Source organism: Nymphalis io, chromosome 9 (assembly GCF_905147045.1).
Source record: "Nymphalis io chromosome 9, ilAglIoxx1.1, whole genome shotgun sequence".
In the NCBI taxonomy this organism is placed as follows: domain Eukaryota; kingdom Metazoa; phylum Arthropoda; class Insecta; order Lepidoptera; family Nymphalidae; genus Nymphalis; species Nymphalis io.
The window spans coordinates 13,050,511-13,064,535 of record NC_065896.1 but is presented as its reverse complement, the minus strand read 5'-3'; the positions used below and the strand labels follow the sequence as shown (position 1 = coordinate 13,064,535).

Genomic DNA, 14,025 nt, shown 5'->3' with positions numbered 1-14,025 from the left:
AGCTTGTTTTAGGAGTGGGGATAACAATTACCCAAGGAGTGAGATCAAATTTGCGAATTTTATTTATAGGCTTATGGATCGCCTGTATAGAGGCATAAGTAACATCAATGATTGCTGTTAGAGCTGATTCGCTTGGTTTTGGACCATCAGTTCTGTATTTTATGTCGTGTTTATAATTTTATAGATGGCGCAATACAAAACCATATGCTAATAATATCCGACTCAACAGGTAAATTATAGCAAACCGTTCGGTAAATGTGTCTTGGCCGACCAGCTCTTTACTCAAACTAATAATGGCATTTTGGGAAATATTCCAAGGCAGACACTTATGATTTTAATTTTGCCACAAATATACAATTGAATTGTTTTCGTGATAAAATTAAGACATAAGCACAGTTACAGCCGGTGTTGTGTATACCAAGCTGTCAATGTTCAAAATGCCTCTGCCTTGTCTCCATTAGTAATTACCAAACACAACTTCGTTTCCGTGTATTTTTCCGACATAAAAAGTAATACAAAATAATCATATTATTTTTAGCATTTATCGCATTATAAGGAATCATAAATATCAATATTAATTAAATGGACGTCTTTTATGTCATCCCTCTTGTACATTTTCTCATTATCATATATCGTTAATATTATATATTTAGTACTTCTTTTGGCACCGATTTCACAAATTTTTAGACGCATATATTTTTTATTAAAGTCTTTCAATCGCCATAGGATAGATATTTAACAAGATTTCCGGAATACAGCATTTATTTTAAATCTGTGTGCAGTCAGACGGGTCCAACTACCGCCATTAAAATATAGATATTATATATGAACTCGACGTAATCACACAATAAATTGCTTCATCAAGTTTCAAAGGATGACACAAAAATAGAATTGTAAGAGGACGAATCCTTTGCGGGACAATTGCGAGTTCTGTAAATGTCACATAGGTGCTCCTATTTTGGAAATAATAAAATTTTTGTCTAGTAACTAATTAGTCATTTTGTAATTAATTAATATTGAATATAAAAGTAATAACGATTTATGCTCACCTTTATATAGAAAAATATAATCCGTATATGCACGTATTATCAATTTAATACCAGATTGATTTAATTATTATATATCATGACATGTATATTACACAAAAAAAAATACATTCCATGGAAATTAAATGTTATCTTAATAAGCATGCATTATCTCATATCACCATTCACCATAGTTCAGCTGGCTGATTTTGGCAGCTGTCGATAGCTAATGAACGGTCGTTGCCCTGATCAGAATACACGCAGAGAGCATATCAAATTAATCGAGGCTCGGAACACAACGGGCAATACAATTCCATATTCAATGAGCGTAACGATTGACATGCAATAATATGAATCAATTCAATAGATTAGAATAAAGTGGCGTTGATAAATTGTATTTTTTTAATTAAAAGGATTAACTCGCTCGGCGGTGAAAGAAAAACGATAGGAAAACTACATGAAACCCTGCCACATTTGCATCTTGCACCAACTTGCATTGCAGCAGCGTGTTGTATTGCGTCATTTTTGTTCAATAATATTTTATTGTTTTATCTATGAATCTTAGAATAAAATGTATTGTCACATATCGTCATCGCCTTAATATAACTTTAAAGATAAAACAATTTACGTTTCAAGTTATCGTAAAATAATAAGTAGACGGTTAATTAATTCTCGTAAAGCTGAAAATATTTTGGTTTCTTCACTTGTTTGTAAAATGAGTTTGTACCAATTTTACAATTTTTTACTTATAACTCTTAAACATGCATTTTTAACAAAAAAAATACTTCTTTTTTAAAAGCAATGTAAATAAAATTCCCCAACGAATTAGTACTTACTGCCGTTAAGTAATTAGGAAGTTTTGCCAATTGTAATTACGAGCACATCGCGTTATTAAAAACAAAATAGTTTTAGAAAATTAAACCTTAAATTCGCAATGTAAAAAAAAACTTACTAAATTCATACTTAACAAATAAATGGCTAAATTTAATAATATAAATATGTATAATAAAGCAGTATTTCAAAAATAAACTGTGGGGGCGTATTCTTAGTGGAAAATCAACAGTTGAAGCGTCATGTGCAATTAACCAAACGGAATACCATTTAAATCATTAATAACGTATAAAAAAAACACAATAAACAAATTGTATCATCCAAATTATTTATATAAAATTTAACTAGACCGTTACTACCTCGTCGTTGTATTATTTAGAATGAACACAATATATTAGCACCAGCAGCAGACGAGTATATTATGGTCAGTATGGAATGATACCACAAACAGTCCTTTCTAAATTCAAAATACTTCAGGGTTAATCACTAAACTATAAACACGCTAACTGGGGCGTACGTAGGAGGCCCTGTGTCTGAGAACTAAATACCAGTTTTCATTTAATATTTTGTAACACACAAATATATTGCGTAATAAGGAATTATTACTCCATATTATTCTCGACTGTTTTTATCGAGAATTATCGAGTAGTTCTATAATTCTAAAAAACACCTACGCAATTATGATGACACGATAAAATACTTATCATCATATAATAAAACAGTTTCTTAAATATTATAAACATTGATTGTTGGCAACACCACCAACGAAACAATTAAAACCAATTTATTGTACGATTACTAACAAACTGCCATTGTACTCACGTTTCGCTTCATTTTCAAACTTTTATCATTGGACGTACGTAAAACCATAAAATAATATGATCGTTTTTCTTTGGAATTATTTTAATTTTTTTCGATAAGTCGCCTCCAGCAGAGCTCACTCGTTCGACTCTGCGTTTACATGCAAGGTGGGTGGGTGAGACGTAACCCCGAAATAGAACTTTTGGAATAACGCTACACAAATTATATTCCTGCGTCACTGTTGACGAGATGAAGATCAAGAGCAGACGTATGTCGGAATGTCTCGTATCTATGATACTTTTAAGTATTTTTACGCATACAAGTACATTTGCAACCTATGATCCCTAATAGTAATATAATCGGCGGGATTGCGTAATAGATATCCAAACATCAGCATAGACAATTTTCAACCGACGATGGGAAACAATGTTGACAATACGATCAGTAAACAAACGTATGACTATTATTACTATATGCCTGAACAGTCCATGATATTTTATATTTATATTAATCGCTTTTTTTGGCGATATCTCTGCGGTACACGTGCACACCTCACATTTCTTCCTCGACACGTGCAGTAAAAGGATAATCCTTGGGCCCACAGTCGTGAATCATTAGCGCCTACGCGCGCTTCCATCAGTGTGATTGGTCGACATCGTAGTTCTTTACTAACCCATACTGCAATAGCGCAGCGTAATTCACATTAGGGCTGAACCAAACCCAAAGACCAATGATATATAAATATTTTACTTTTACATACATTATATATATTATATACATTTTGATATTATTTAGGATGAACAAGTAGAAAATGCTTATTGCATCATCAAAATACATTCCAACATTTACATTGTTAAGTTAAATTATTATCAATTTTACCTTATTAGAAACAGTTTATTTTATATTTTATACATGCATTCATTCTTCTTAACCAAATAATTTAAATTGATAACTTACGTATTTAAAATATACATTATTATAAATAGACAACCCTACTATAGCGGATAAATATATTATTGTATCGAGTATAATAATGATAAACGAGTTACGGCTATTGCGCAATTGCAGGATGACCGCATTTTATAATAAATATTAGAACAATCTTGAAAGCGAAATCGTTATTGGTCGTAAAGGTAGAGTTAATGTAAGATTACTTCAGGCTATTGCGACTCGGGACTCCTTAACCTCATTCGTATGAAATATGAAACATGCAGTAACATAAGTCAAGTGTGCTGTTTGCTTATTTATTTATGTAAAGATTCAGTAGCTGTTACGTCACGTCCCTTTTATGTCTAAAAACTAACATAATTATATAATCTGCTAAATATAGAACTTTATGTTCTACCATCCAATTTCTAATAACCTTGCGCTTACGGTTTGCAGGGCTGTGGAATTCCAAGTATTCACCGAACTAATCTAAGACAAATAATAGTCATTATAAATGTCTCGATTCTTATGTAACTTAGTATTTCATTGTGCCCTTACACTTCAAAATCGCGTCGCAAACGAACGTTAATAAATATTCGACTAATTTTCAAAGTATCTTTGAAAAAAAAAAAAAACAAACAGCTCCCCTGCAATTCGATTTTACTCATTACTATACTTTACTAATTACGCTGTAAGTTTTGATTTGGAGAAAACGGAACGGCTAGAAATTTGTTACGATGAAAGGCACGACATACGAATCGCTACTTAATGTTTTGTACTTGATGCTAGTTCAAACATAGGCAGTGAATGCAGGCATTTGGACTCGCAATCATCGGTTACGATTCACGAATTATTACCATTGGGTATCTCGACTCTATTATTTAATTAAATAATCATCGCAAATTCGTAGTTATCAAAATCCTTTCTTAACGAAGAAGGTTGATAAGGCGATGCAGTGACGATGGCAACGCTGTGGAGTTATGGAATATTTAATGTTGAGGACAGAAGTACCCCGCTTCTGTTACATACAATGGGGTGTGGACATTATTTTTCCAGATGTATATTAATGTTTTGTGTAAAGTGGCTGAAATATGACGATGATTATTGAAGATGTCGGGAAAAAATATGCCGAGAAGGTAGCATCACAAGCGTGCGCCAGGTAAACCAATAGTTACATATCATGATATAAACGTTTTATGCTTACGAAGCTTTTTATTTTAAAGGGCAGGAGGTCTAACTTTTCTTACAATAATAATAAGGTTTTTTTAATATCTTAAGACTGCTTTTTATTATTTCGACAATAAATATATATTAATTTTAAACGTTGATTGTCATGCTCTCTTTAGTACATATCTAAAGTATTGCAAATATAATGTGAATGCGCCGCCAACCGCGAGATTAAATTGTATAGTTCTCTGTATCTGAAATTACACTGGCTCACTATAATTCACATATAATAAAACTCGTATTGTTGTTTAGCGATTGAACTGATGAGTTGGATTTACAATGGGCACTCCCAACATTTTTTTTATGTCTAAAATACTGTTGCCGAGATGAAGAAGTGAATAAAAACTCGGATTATAATAAAAAAAGCGCAAATTCATAGACAGCCAGGCGCACTATCGATGTTTTCACGTGTTTAATTTATGCCAAACTTTGGATGTTGAAATTCATCCAATGTTTAATGGTAATTGAAAACGGGTGTTGGGTGAAATATTGGATCCAAGTTTATTCCTACTCGTCCTCAGATTAACGTGGCAAAATAAGCTCCAAATATTCTCAATGGAAGAGGAAATCTGTGCCCATCAATCAATAGATTTATACGATGTCATATACGATGATGTGTTAAATTGAACCGTGATAGCCTCGTGGTTAGAAGACGTAAATCCCAACCGATGATTCCGAGTTCAAACCCGGGCAAGCGCCACTATATTATCATGTGCTTAATTTGTGTTAACAATTTAGTTCTCGGCGGTAAAGAAAAAAACATTAGGAAACTTCCACTTGTATCCCCGTACCTGCATTGCAGCAGCATGGTAAATTGAGTTCCAAAACTTTCTCCTTAAAAGGGAGAGGAGGCCTTAGCCTAGTAGTGGGATATTTACACGCTGTTACTGTTTATTAAATGTAATAGTATTTATTATCACATCACAATTAATATAATCAATTTGTTAGTATTAAAATAGTTTCAAGTACGACGTGGGCTGAATAACAAATAAGTAAGCCGTTACGTTACGTGCCCAGGTAGGAATACTAACATAGATATGAAAAATATTCGTGTCACGCTATAATTATGTCACGCGATTATAAAGCAATGCGAGACTATTATAAATCACATCGGGCCGAATTGAGTATTGATTTATAATTAAAATGAATCACGTATAAATATGTATATTATATACACAGTATTTATACATTATATGATATAATGTTACAACCTTAATATGTTATCTATATATAAATACCCCTGACTGACTCGAATATCTCCGAAACTATAGGTCATCATTTTAGCCGAAGTGGGAAGGCCAGGTCGGGCGGGCTTGTTTTTTTTTTATATAATAGGAAGGCGGACGAGCATATGGGCCACCTGATGGTAAGTGGTCACCAAACGCCCTTAGACATTGGCATTGTAAGAAATGTTATACATCGCTTACATCACCAATGCGCCACCAACCTTGGGAACTAAGATGTTATGTCCCTTGTGCCTGTAATTACACTGGCTCACTCACCCTTCAAACCGGAACATAACAATATCAAGTATTGCTGTTTTGCGGTAGAATATCTGATGAGTGGGTGGTAACTACCCAGACGAGCTTGCACAAAGCTCTACCACCAGTAAATATAAATATAACATATCTTAATATAAGCATGAATGTTGTATATATGATTTATGAACAGTAGGAGAAAGCTCGTCAACATTGCTTATTCTGTGCACCTTTTATATATCTAAACAAAATTAAAAAGTAATATAAACTATATACGAGGCATATTTATTGCGAAGGTATTAAAATTTAACATAATACATAACACAAAGTAAGTTATTCAATAATTAGAATGAACGTTTTTGTTTTTTTTTATTTTATCGAAGAGTTGAAAATATAAAATGTATGGAACAGAAGTATGTCAAAAGAGACGTCTAATGTTCTTTAAGCTTCGACATTAGATGTTTCAAAAAATACAATTACACTTTATTTTACAAAGACAATTTATTTTCAACCCAAAATAATATCGCCGGCACAAAAAACATATTTAATGACGGAATATTTTTTAAACTGCGTTATTAATCATTATGTTATTTTAGGCTTCATCCTAGATTGTTGGCATAGATAAAGAAACTGAAACTTCTTACAATCTACAAGTTTTAAGACGCTCGGCTTCATCGTGATGTTTCGCATTCACAAATTTCGAATGATAAAATCTTTACATAAGAAAATTGTGTCGAATACATGTAATACGATCCAATTTGACGAAAATATGAATGACTTGCATTATTATCAAAAAAGAAAAAATAAAATTAAATTACCTTCAATTGAAAGATATAAAACCTTTTTGCGTTAGCCGTTTTATTCAAATTCGAAATTTAAATTGTTCTATTATCGCGCTTTTTGTCTTATGACTTTTGAAAAGGTCTTATTTCCGTTAACAATATGCAGTCTATTAGTTACATTACATTACAACATTCGTTTTCATCGCGTTACATAACAACCATTACGAATGGATCGAATCACAAAGGCCATCCCCCTGGGTCACTCCATGGTGGGTCAATTACAAAGTTGGAAGTGAGTTCAACCCTTAATAACTCAAATAAAAGTTATAGGAAACACAGAATCCTGGCCTTGAAATTATTCGAGAACACTTAAAGTTAATGATTTTGGAATTAAATATAAATTAAAAAAAAATAATTGTCATTGAAAATAAATTCTATAATCATATCATCATACACACGATTTACGACACGACAGAATTTACAATTATATATATTTGACATACATATTGAGTTATTAAGAAACGGAAGCAGATTACTGATTCGTCTGTAACGAATGACTTATATGACCCATATCAAATCGATTCAATGGTTATTAAATTTGTCTCGTCTAGCTAATAGACATCACCTTGAACTTAAATAATTATATACGTGTACAAAAACGGATGCAATATACGTAAATAGCTGGCGTGATAAATATACCAAGATTTTTTTGATTCAATCTCTTTTTGATAAACAAATTTTAATAATTGACGTCGAATTTCATTGTGACCTTTCTATAATTATGTAACGTTTAAATACATTTCAAATTACAAAATGCAAGTGAAGCGAGAATATATTTCCTAGTTATCTATGTCGAAAATTTAAAGTTGGGCTTTTCTAAGCCTCCGCTAAGCAAAATCTACACATTAAACAACAGTCAAGGTTCAAACGCTGGACTATTTGAGTTAAAAATATATTGTATATATCAAAAATGCAGCCTTATAATATTTTTCCGACATAATAACTGAACTATAAATTTTCATTCGGTAAGCATTTTAAATTCTGTCGCGTGCATTAGGTTGCACACGCCTCTTTAATGAATATTGTTTATAACAACACAACACTTCTTTCGCTATCCTGGCTCACCTTCTGTTTCACGTTTTTGGAAGTAATTTAGCAATAATTAAATCTGTAATAATACATGCTCCCTAACCATTTAAATATAGTGAAACAGTATCACATGATGGTCGATAAAATACATATAGGGTTTTATATAAGAAATAAACAATAAAAAAAACAAATAACCATTACCAAATTGTAATACCAAATTGTAAATACTAATAACCATTACCAAATTGTTTTTTATGTGGGTGAACTATTTATATTTCAAGTAGTTTAACTCAAAACTCATTCAATACAATTGATTAAATATTTTTAGGCATACCAAACTTCTTCCATATAGATAAAAATGAAAGTTAGTATGTTTGTCCACTATGCGTTCCTAGACCATTGATCCGCTTGTGATGAAAACTTGCTTAGTTGTTGAAAAGATTTCTGGTTCAAAGAAAACTTCTAGTTTTCTTATTATGTTTGTCGTTACTACTATTTATTAATAAACGAGTTTAATACGGAAAACAACAAAAAAATTGCTCATTCCATGATTGCGGATGAAAATTCAAATGTACAGTTTTTTTTTTCTTTTCAAACATAACAATATCTCATAGAAATTCACAAAGCTCAAACGAAAACGATTCCTCTAAAATATATATTGCATCCGCTGCGGCAAATACTAACACGTGTGTGCGAAATTGGCACACACATGTATATGTGTTACTCATTTATTTTAGATTTATACTTTGTTTATATACAAATATAATTATATATAGTTGACTTAGTCATTTCATTTGAGATAATGAGTAGATACTAAGTTCAATGCCGATGCTTCTCGGTAGATACTTTCGAAAACGGCGGTAGTTTTACATTCAATGAAATCCAATAACATATTTTTTATTTTTTATATTCGTCGGGAGGGCAAATGACTACTCCACCTGATGGTAAGTGGTAGTAGAGTCCAAACGCGACGACGGCCAGTACAGACGGGAAAAACGTTCTGCACTAGCCGCCTTCGCCTTACCGGCCCGCAACATGCCTCTTCACGCCTCGTTTGAAGGAACCCGGGACATGATATGACATGACTTCCATAAAGCTTATTTGATTTATTTTTAATGAAATTGCATTAGACGCTTGGGGATTTCCGTGAGTGTGAGTCCGAGTTGTGAGTTTATTATAGCGTCACCTGATCAAAATATAGATCAGCGAATATATTCAGAATAGTTTCAAATAATGCTTGTGACAACAAAATATGACTATTACATTATAAATATAGAACTAATAAATAACACTTTAGTCATGATGGCCTATTGGTTAGGAGACGTGAATGTTCTTAACCGATCATTCTGAGTTCATATCGAATCGGATTGGAAAATTTTCATGTACTTAATTTGTGTTTATAATTCATACTGTACACATCATACTGGCCTTAGCCAAATGGTAAGATATTTACAGACTGTTACTTTAAAACCCATGTGTCAAATCCGAAAATTCAAAAGCCACTGAGTGATCAATTTTTTTATAAAATTTGTCTCGTGCTCGACGGTGAAGGAAAACAAGAATTACATCCTCTAATATGTTTTCTAATGATAAACAGGTGAACAGATGAATCGAAGAAGGGACCAGAATGGACTCGACTGACCTTGACATCATGATGATGATGATACTGGTGACTTAATATGACCTGATAACAACTTTCAGTAATAGCTTGTTGGAATAACCTTCAAAACTTTTCAAACAACTTTTCAAACTGCCCAGCAGTGGGACATTTATTGCTGTTACAGTTTATATTAACTTTGAATTATTACGTACATTTTTTTCTCAAATTAACAAAATTATAATACATTACAGCTATTATGAGATGATGTTTAATTGTTTTTATTTAAAACAATAACAATTATATTCACTTTTATTATAAAGTCATTGACCCATTGTTTGTTTACATTGGGCTCACAAGTGATGCCAAGCTTCTTAATTTAAATCTCTGTATTATATCAATCTTATATAAAGTAAATGGACACGTACAAGAAGTGAGCAACATCTGTATTATAAATAGTATATTGATATCCTCCGAGAGGATTACGGACACGGCACCCCATTCTCTCAGATATTAGCTGTTTGGGCAGTGTGTGTATAAATGTGTTTGCGAAAACACAATTGCACTCTCTTTCATGAATCTCATAATGTGATAATCCAATGCGACGGTGAATCTGACACGACCGGAAATACTTCAGAATTATCGAAATATAAATCATTCTAGCTTAAGCGCTGTTCTGCATGTTTAATTTTTCAGTAGTTATGCCTTGAATTTGTAAATAGAAGGACGTATATTTGTTCTCTCTGTACACGTATGTTGGTGAGCAACTAGATCTTTATTTGATTATATATATGCTTATTTGTATTTACCGTTCTGTTAACTGGTTAGAATGACAATAAGGAAATAAAAAGAAAAAAATCCATTTTGAATCTAGAATATTCAGATATCTGGTACTACACCATTATCAAGTACAAAGCAAATAGGTTTGTCTACGGTATTTCCTGCCATGTACAGACGAGACAAAAAAAATTATTTACGTACAAAATATGAACGTACACATAATGTCAAAAGGAATTCTCTGAAGAAATAAGTAATAAACTTAAGTTTTGATAGTTTTATTTACAACAATGAGGCACTTCAGAGACTCGATCTATCCATACTCCGGGATGCTAAACAGAATTTTTCGATAGAAAAAAACCAATACTTTTTTATCAGCCCAAACCGGGTATTGAACCCAGGAGCTCGGGATCTTCGGCGTTATATCTAGCCACTAGAACAACGAGGCAGTTAAAATATATAGGCATATAGTAAGTGTAAAAAGTTAGCAAGATACTAAAAATCATTTGGCTTAATATTTAAATCTTTGTATATCAGCATTATGTTATACTTTATTTATCTTAATGCAACACGGTAACTGATTAAACCTTACCCGATTGAATGCGACTCATTGATACATCTATTATATTAAACACGTAAGTCAGTATGTGATCTCGGAATGTTCTCAAGGCGAGCCATAACTTAGCCAACTATGAGGCAGATGTCACTCACCTTAAACGTTTCAATTTTTTCATTCGATGCTCAGACTGTGTAATACCAGATATGGTATGTGAATAAATATATACAGAATCGCTGATAAATTTCGAGAACAATGGAACTATCGGTGACAAAAAAAAAACAAAATATCGCTTTATTATGTACGCGAAATTATTTGATAAGAATAAATATCACACTTAAAGTCAAGGAATTGATCTTTTTTTTATATAATGTAAATTAGCAAACCAATTCTACAGGCTGATTTATGAACAGAACAAAACATATTGTTTTCTGCTATATTTTTAGACCATTTAAGTATATTGTTTGCTGTAAATCATTGTGTCAACAGTAATTACGAGGCCATTACCGTAAAATAGCGTAGTGTACTTGATGGAAGTTGCCGAAACATCTATTTGTATATAAATAAAAACGAGTGCTGGTAGTTAGTAAGCACATCACGAACTGAACTGATAAGTATCCTTGTTTTTTTTTTAATCATATTACTCCAAATTAGATTTTTAAAGATATGAAAATAAGAAAAGTGTTTGTAAAATTAAAAAATTCAGGAAAAACTAATAATTAGTAATTTTTGATTTAAGTGTATATTTTACACTACGTCTTTAAGGCAGGTAATTAATTAAAAATGAGTATACAGAATTACAAATTATTGTAAAGCCCGGAAATGTGAATGTTAAGTTGAGAGTTTATAACAAATCATACAGAAATACAGGTCATCTGTTATTTATCCCATCAAAAAAGTAACTTGAGTAAAATTGTAGATTTAAGCCCGGGAAATCGTTACTGACTTTTCACTGTTTGCAATTTGTTATTATTGGACCTGTTTAAATAAATGAAACTCCAGTGCTTCTCCTTATGAGGAAAGAGACCATGCAGCCGACATTAACATGCTTTTACATTTATTTTCAAAAAGGAATTAATCGAGTTAAGAAATACAGTTTCTTACAAAATATTTTAGTATCACAAAATTTTAAACCCAGCATTTTAAAACATATTGATCGTTAGACTTAATTATAAAGAATTAAAATGGAACATTTCAGCATATGACTGTACATTAACGCAAACAATAACACTGGAATCTGTATGACACAATAACCTGAACATAATTATTCTAAGAAAAACATAACAGAAGGTCACGTCGACAGATAATAAAACATCCCATAATGAATATACATAGCCAGTCAGAGTAACGGAATCCTCTCGTGAGATTAATTACTTGACATTATGTAGAGACTATTCATGGAAAAAATGACATTCATTAACTTTAGTAAAAATTAAATGAAGGGCTAAAAAAAAAGATGATTGTTATTTTTGATAGTCCAAGGAAATAAAAAATGTTATATAACAATTTTACCCATTTTACCTGCAAAACAACATTTTAAAGTATGGCCGAAAATGTTTAGTAAAATATACTATTCTTAGTACGACCATATAATGGCTAACTTGACAAATGCAAAATTTTTATCAATTTTTATATAGTCCTAACTATCTAATAGGACATACTTTGAAACTGTTAGTTACGTTAATAATTGATTGATCTGATGCATTAAGCAATGAATAATAGATGCAGTCTTTTACATAATTAGCATAAATATTTTATTGCCAATATATTTATCCACCACCAACACTCGAACAATAATTAACAAGATTGACAACATTGTTAGATCACATTATTTCGAAAAAAAATAATATACATACTTTGTTAAATATTTTTTTGTATATTCCGTAACATATTTTATTATTATATAACTTAAAAAAAAATTAAAGTATGAACATTTAAAAAAAAAAAATTAATATATAATAAAACTAACCTCACAAACAAGCAGTTAGATGGCACTCAGGAGCACTTGTGTTATAGGCAGGCTTCAACTGTCCTGTGAAAAACCATATCAAATGTTTGCATATCCATTAATATATCCCATATTAGTTTATAAAAAATAATTGCTCATAATTATTAAGCAGTCAAGGATACTACACTTGGACCCATGCCAGGTATCTTGTACTGAAGCGAACAAAACTGAATATCATCGATGCAATTATGGTGCAAGCACGACGATGTCAAAATAATTCGCGAGATTAGTAAACAAATATGGGATGAAGGCCAAAAATGTATTGCATAATACCCATTATAGAAAAAGGTGTTAAAAACGTGCATAAAAAATCATGTGCAAAGCGAAAAAACTAAACGATGTTAGATATCAGATAACAGTGATAAGATACTCACGAAACTTCTTCCTCGAAGGGGCATTTCACTCACAAACAACAAAAATGCACAGTTTTTCACTAAAAATTCAAATTTGCTAAACGAAACAAATTCACTCGTGTCACTACAATAGTACAATTTCTAAACAATTTAGTCCGTCTCACTCGCCGTATTCAGCAGATAAACTTTGACAGAACTATTCTCCTTTCTAGAACAATCACATAAAAAATCCATTTCATGCATACTACATACAGTTAAGTGTTTCAGTTAAATAATATTTGATGTATCTGAAATAATTCAATATATTTTTTATCTTATAATTAAAATATTGAAAAAATACAGGTAATGAAAAATAATGTGATGTTTTCAAGTCTATTAATTTTACTTTATGGTTGTATAGTGTTATACTATTGCCTTAATTATGAAAAAATATAGAAACATTAGCTGGAGCCACAGAGTACATAGCGACTACGTCTTGGTTGGAGTTAGATACTCTGCAAAAACGTAGTGATTATAGACACTGGTTAATAGTAAAAGCTTTAAGCAGTAAAAATTGAAACACATATCGAAACTC

The 14,025-nt window shown here is 31.6% G+C and overlaps 1 protein-coding gene across 2 annotated transcripts in view; it reads right to left on the bottom strand.

Moving 5' to 3' along the window:
• The window catches only part of LOC126770516 (BAG domain-containing protein Samui-like), a 29,115-nt gene extending 15,475 nt beyond the window's left edge, over positions 1-13,640 (bottom strand). The window contains exon 1 of one of the 2 annotated variants that reach the window (XM_050489937.1): positions 13,473-13,640. In XM_050489937.1, coding sequence (XP_050345894.1) covers positions 13,473-13,496 — 24 coding nt within the window. In that variant the 5' untranslated portion in view covers positions 13,497-13,640. Of the gene's footprint in view, positions 1-2,678; positions 2,793-13,472 lie in introns of those variants that run through there. The other variant, XM_050489936.1, reaches the window with a different exon arrangement.
• Between the last annotated feature and the right edge of the window lie 385 nt (positions 13,641-14,025).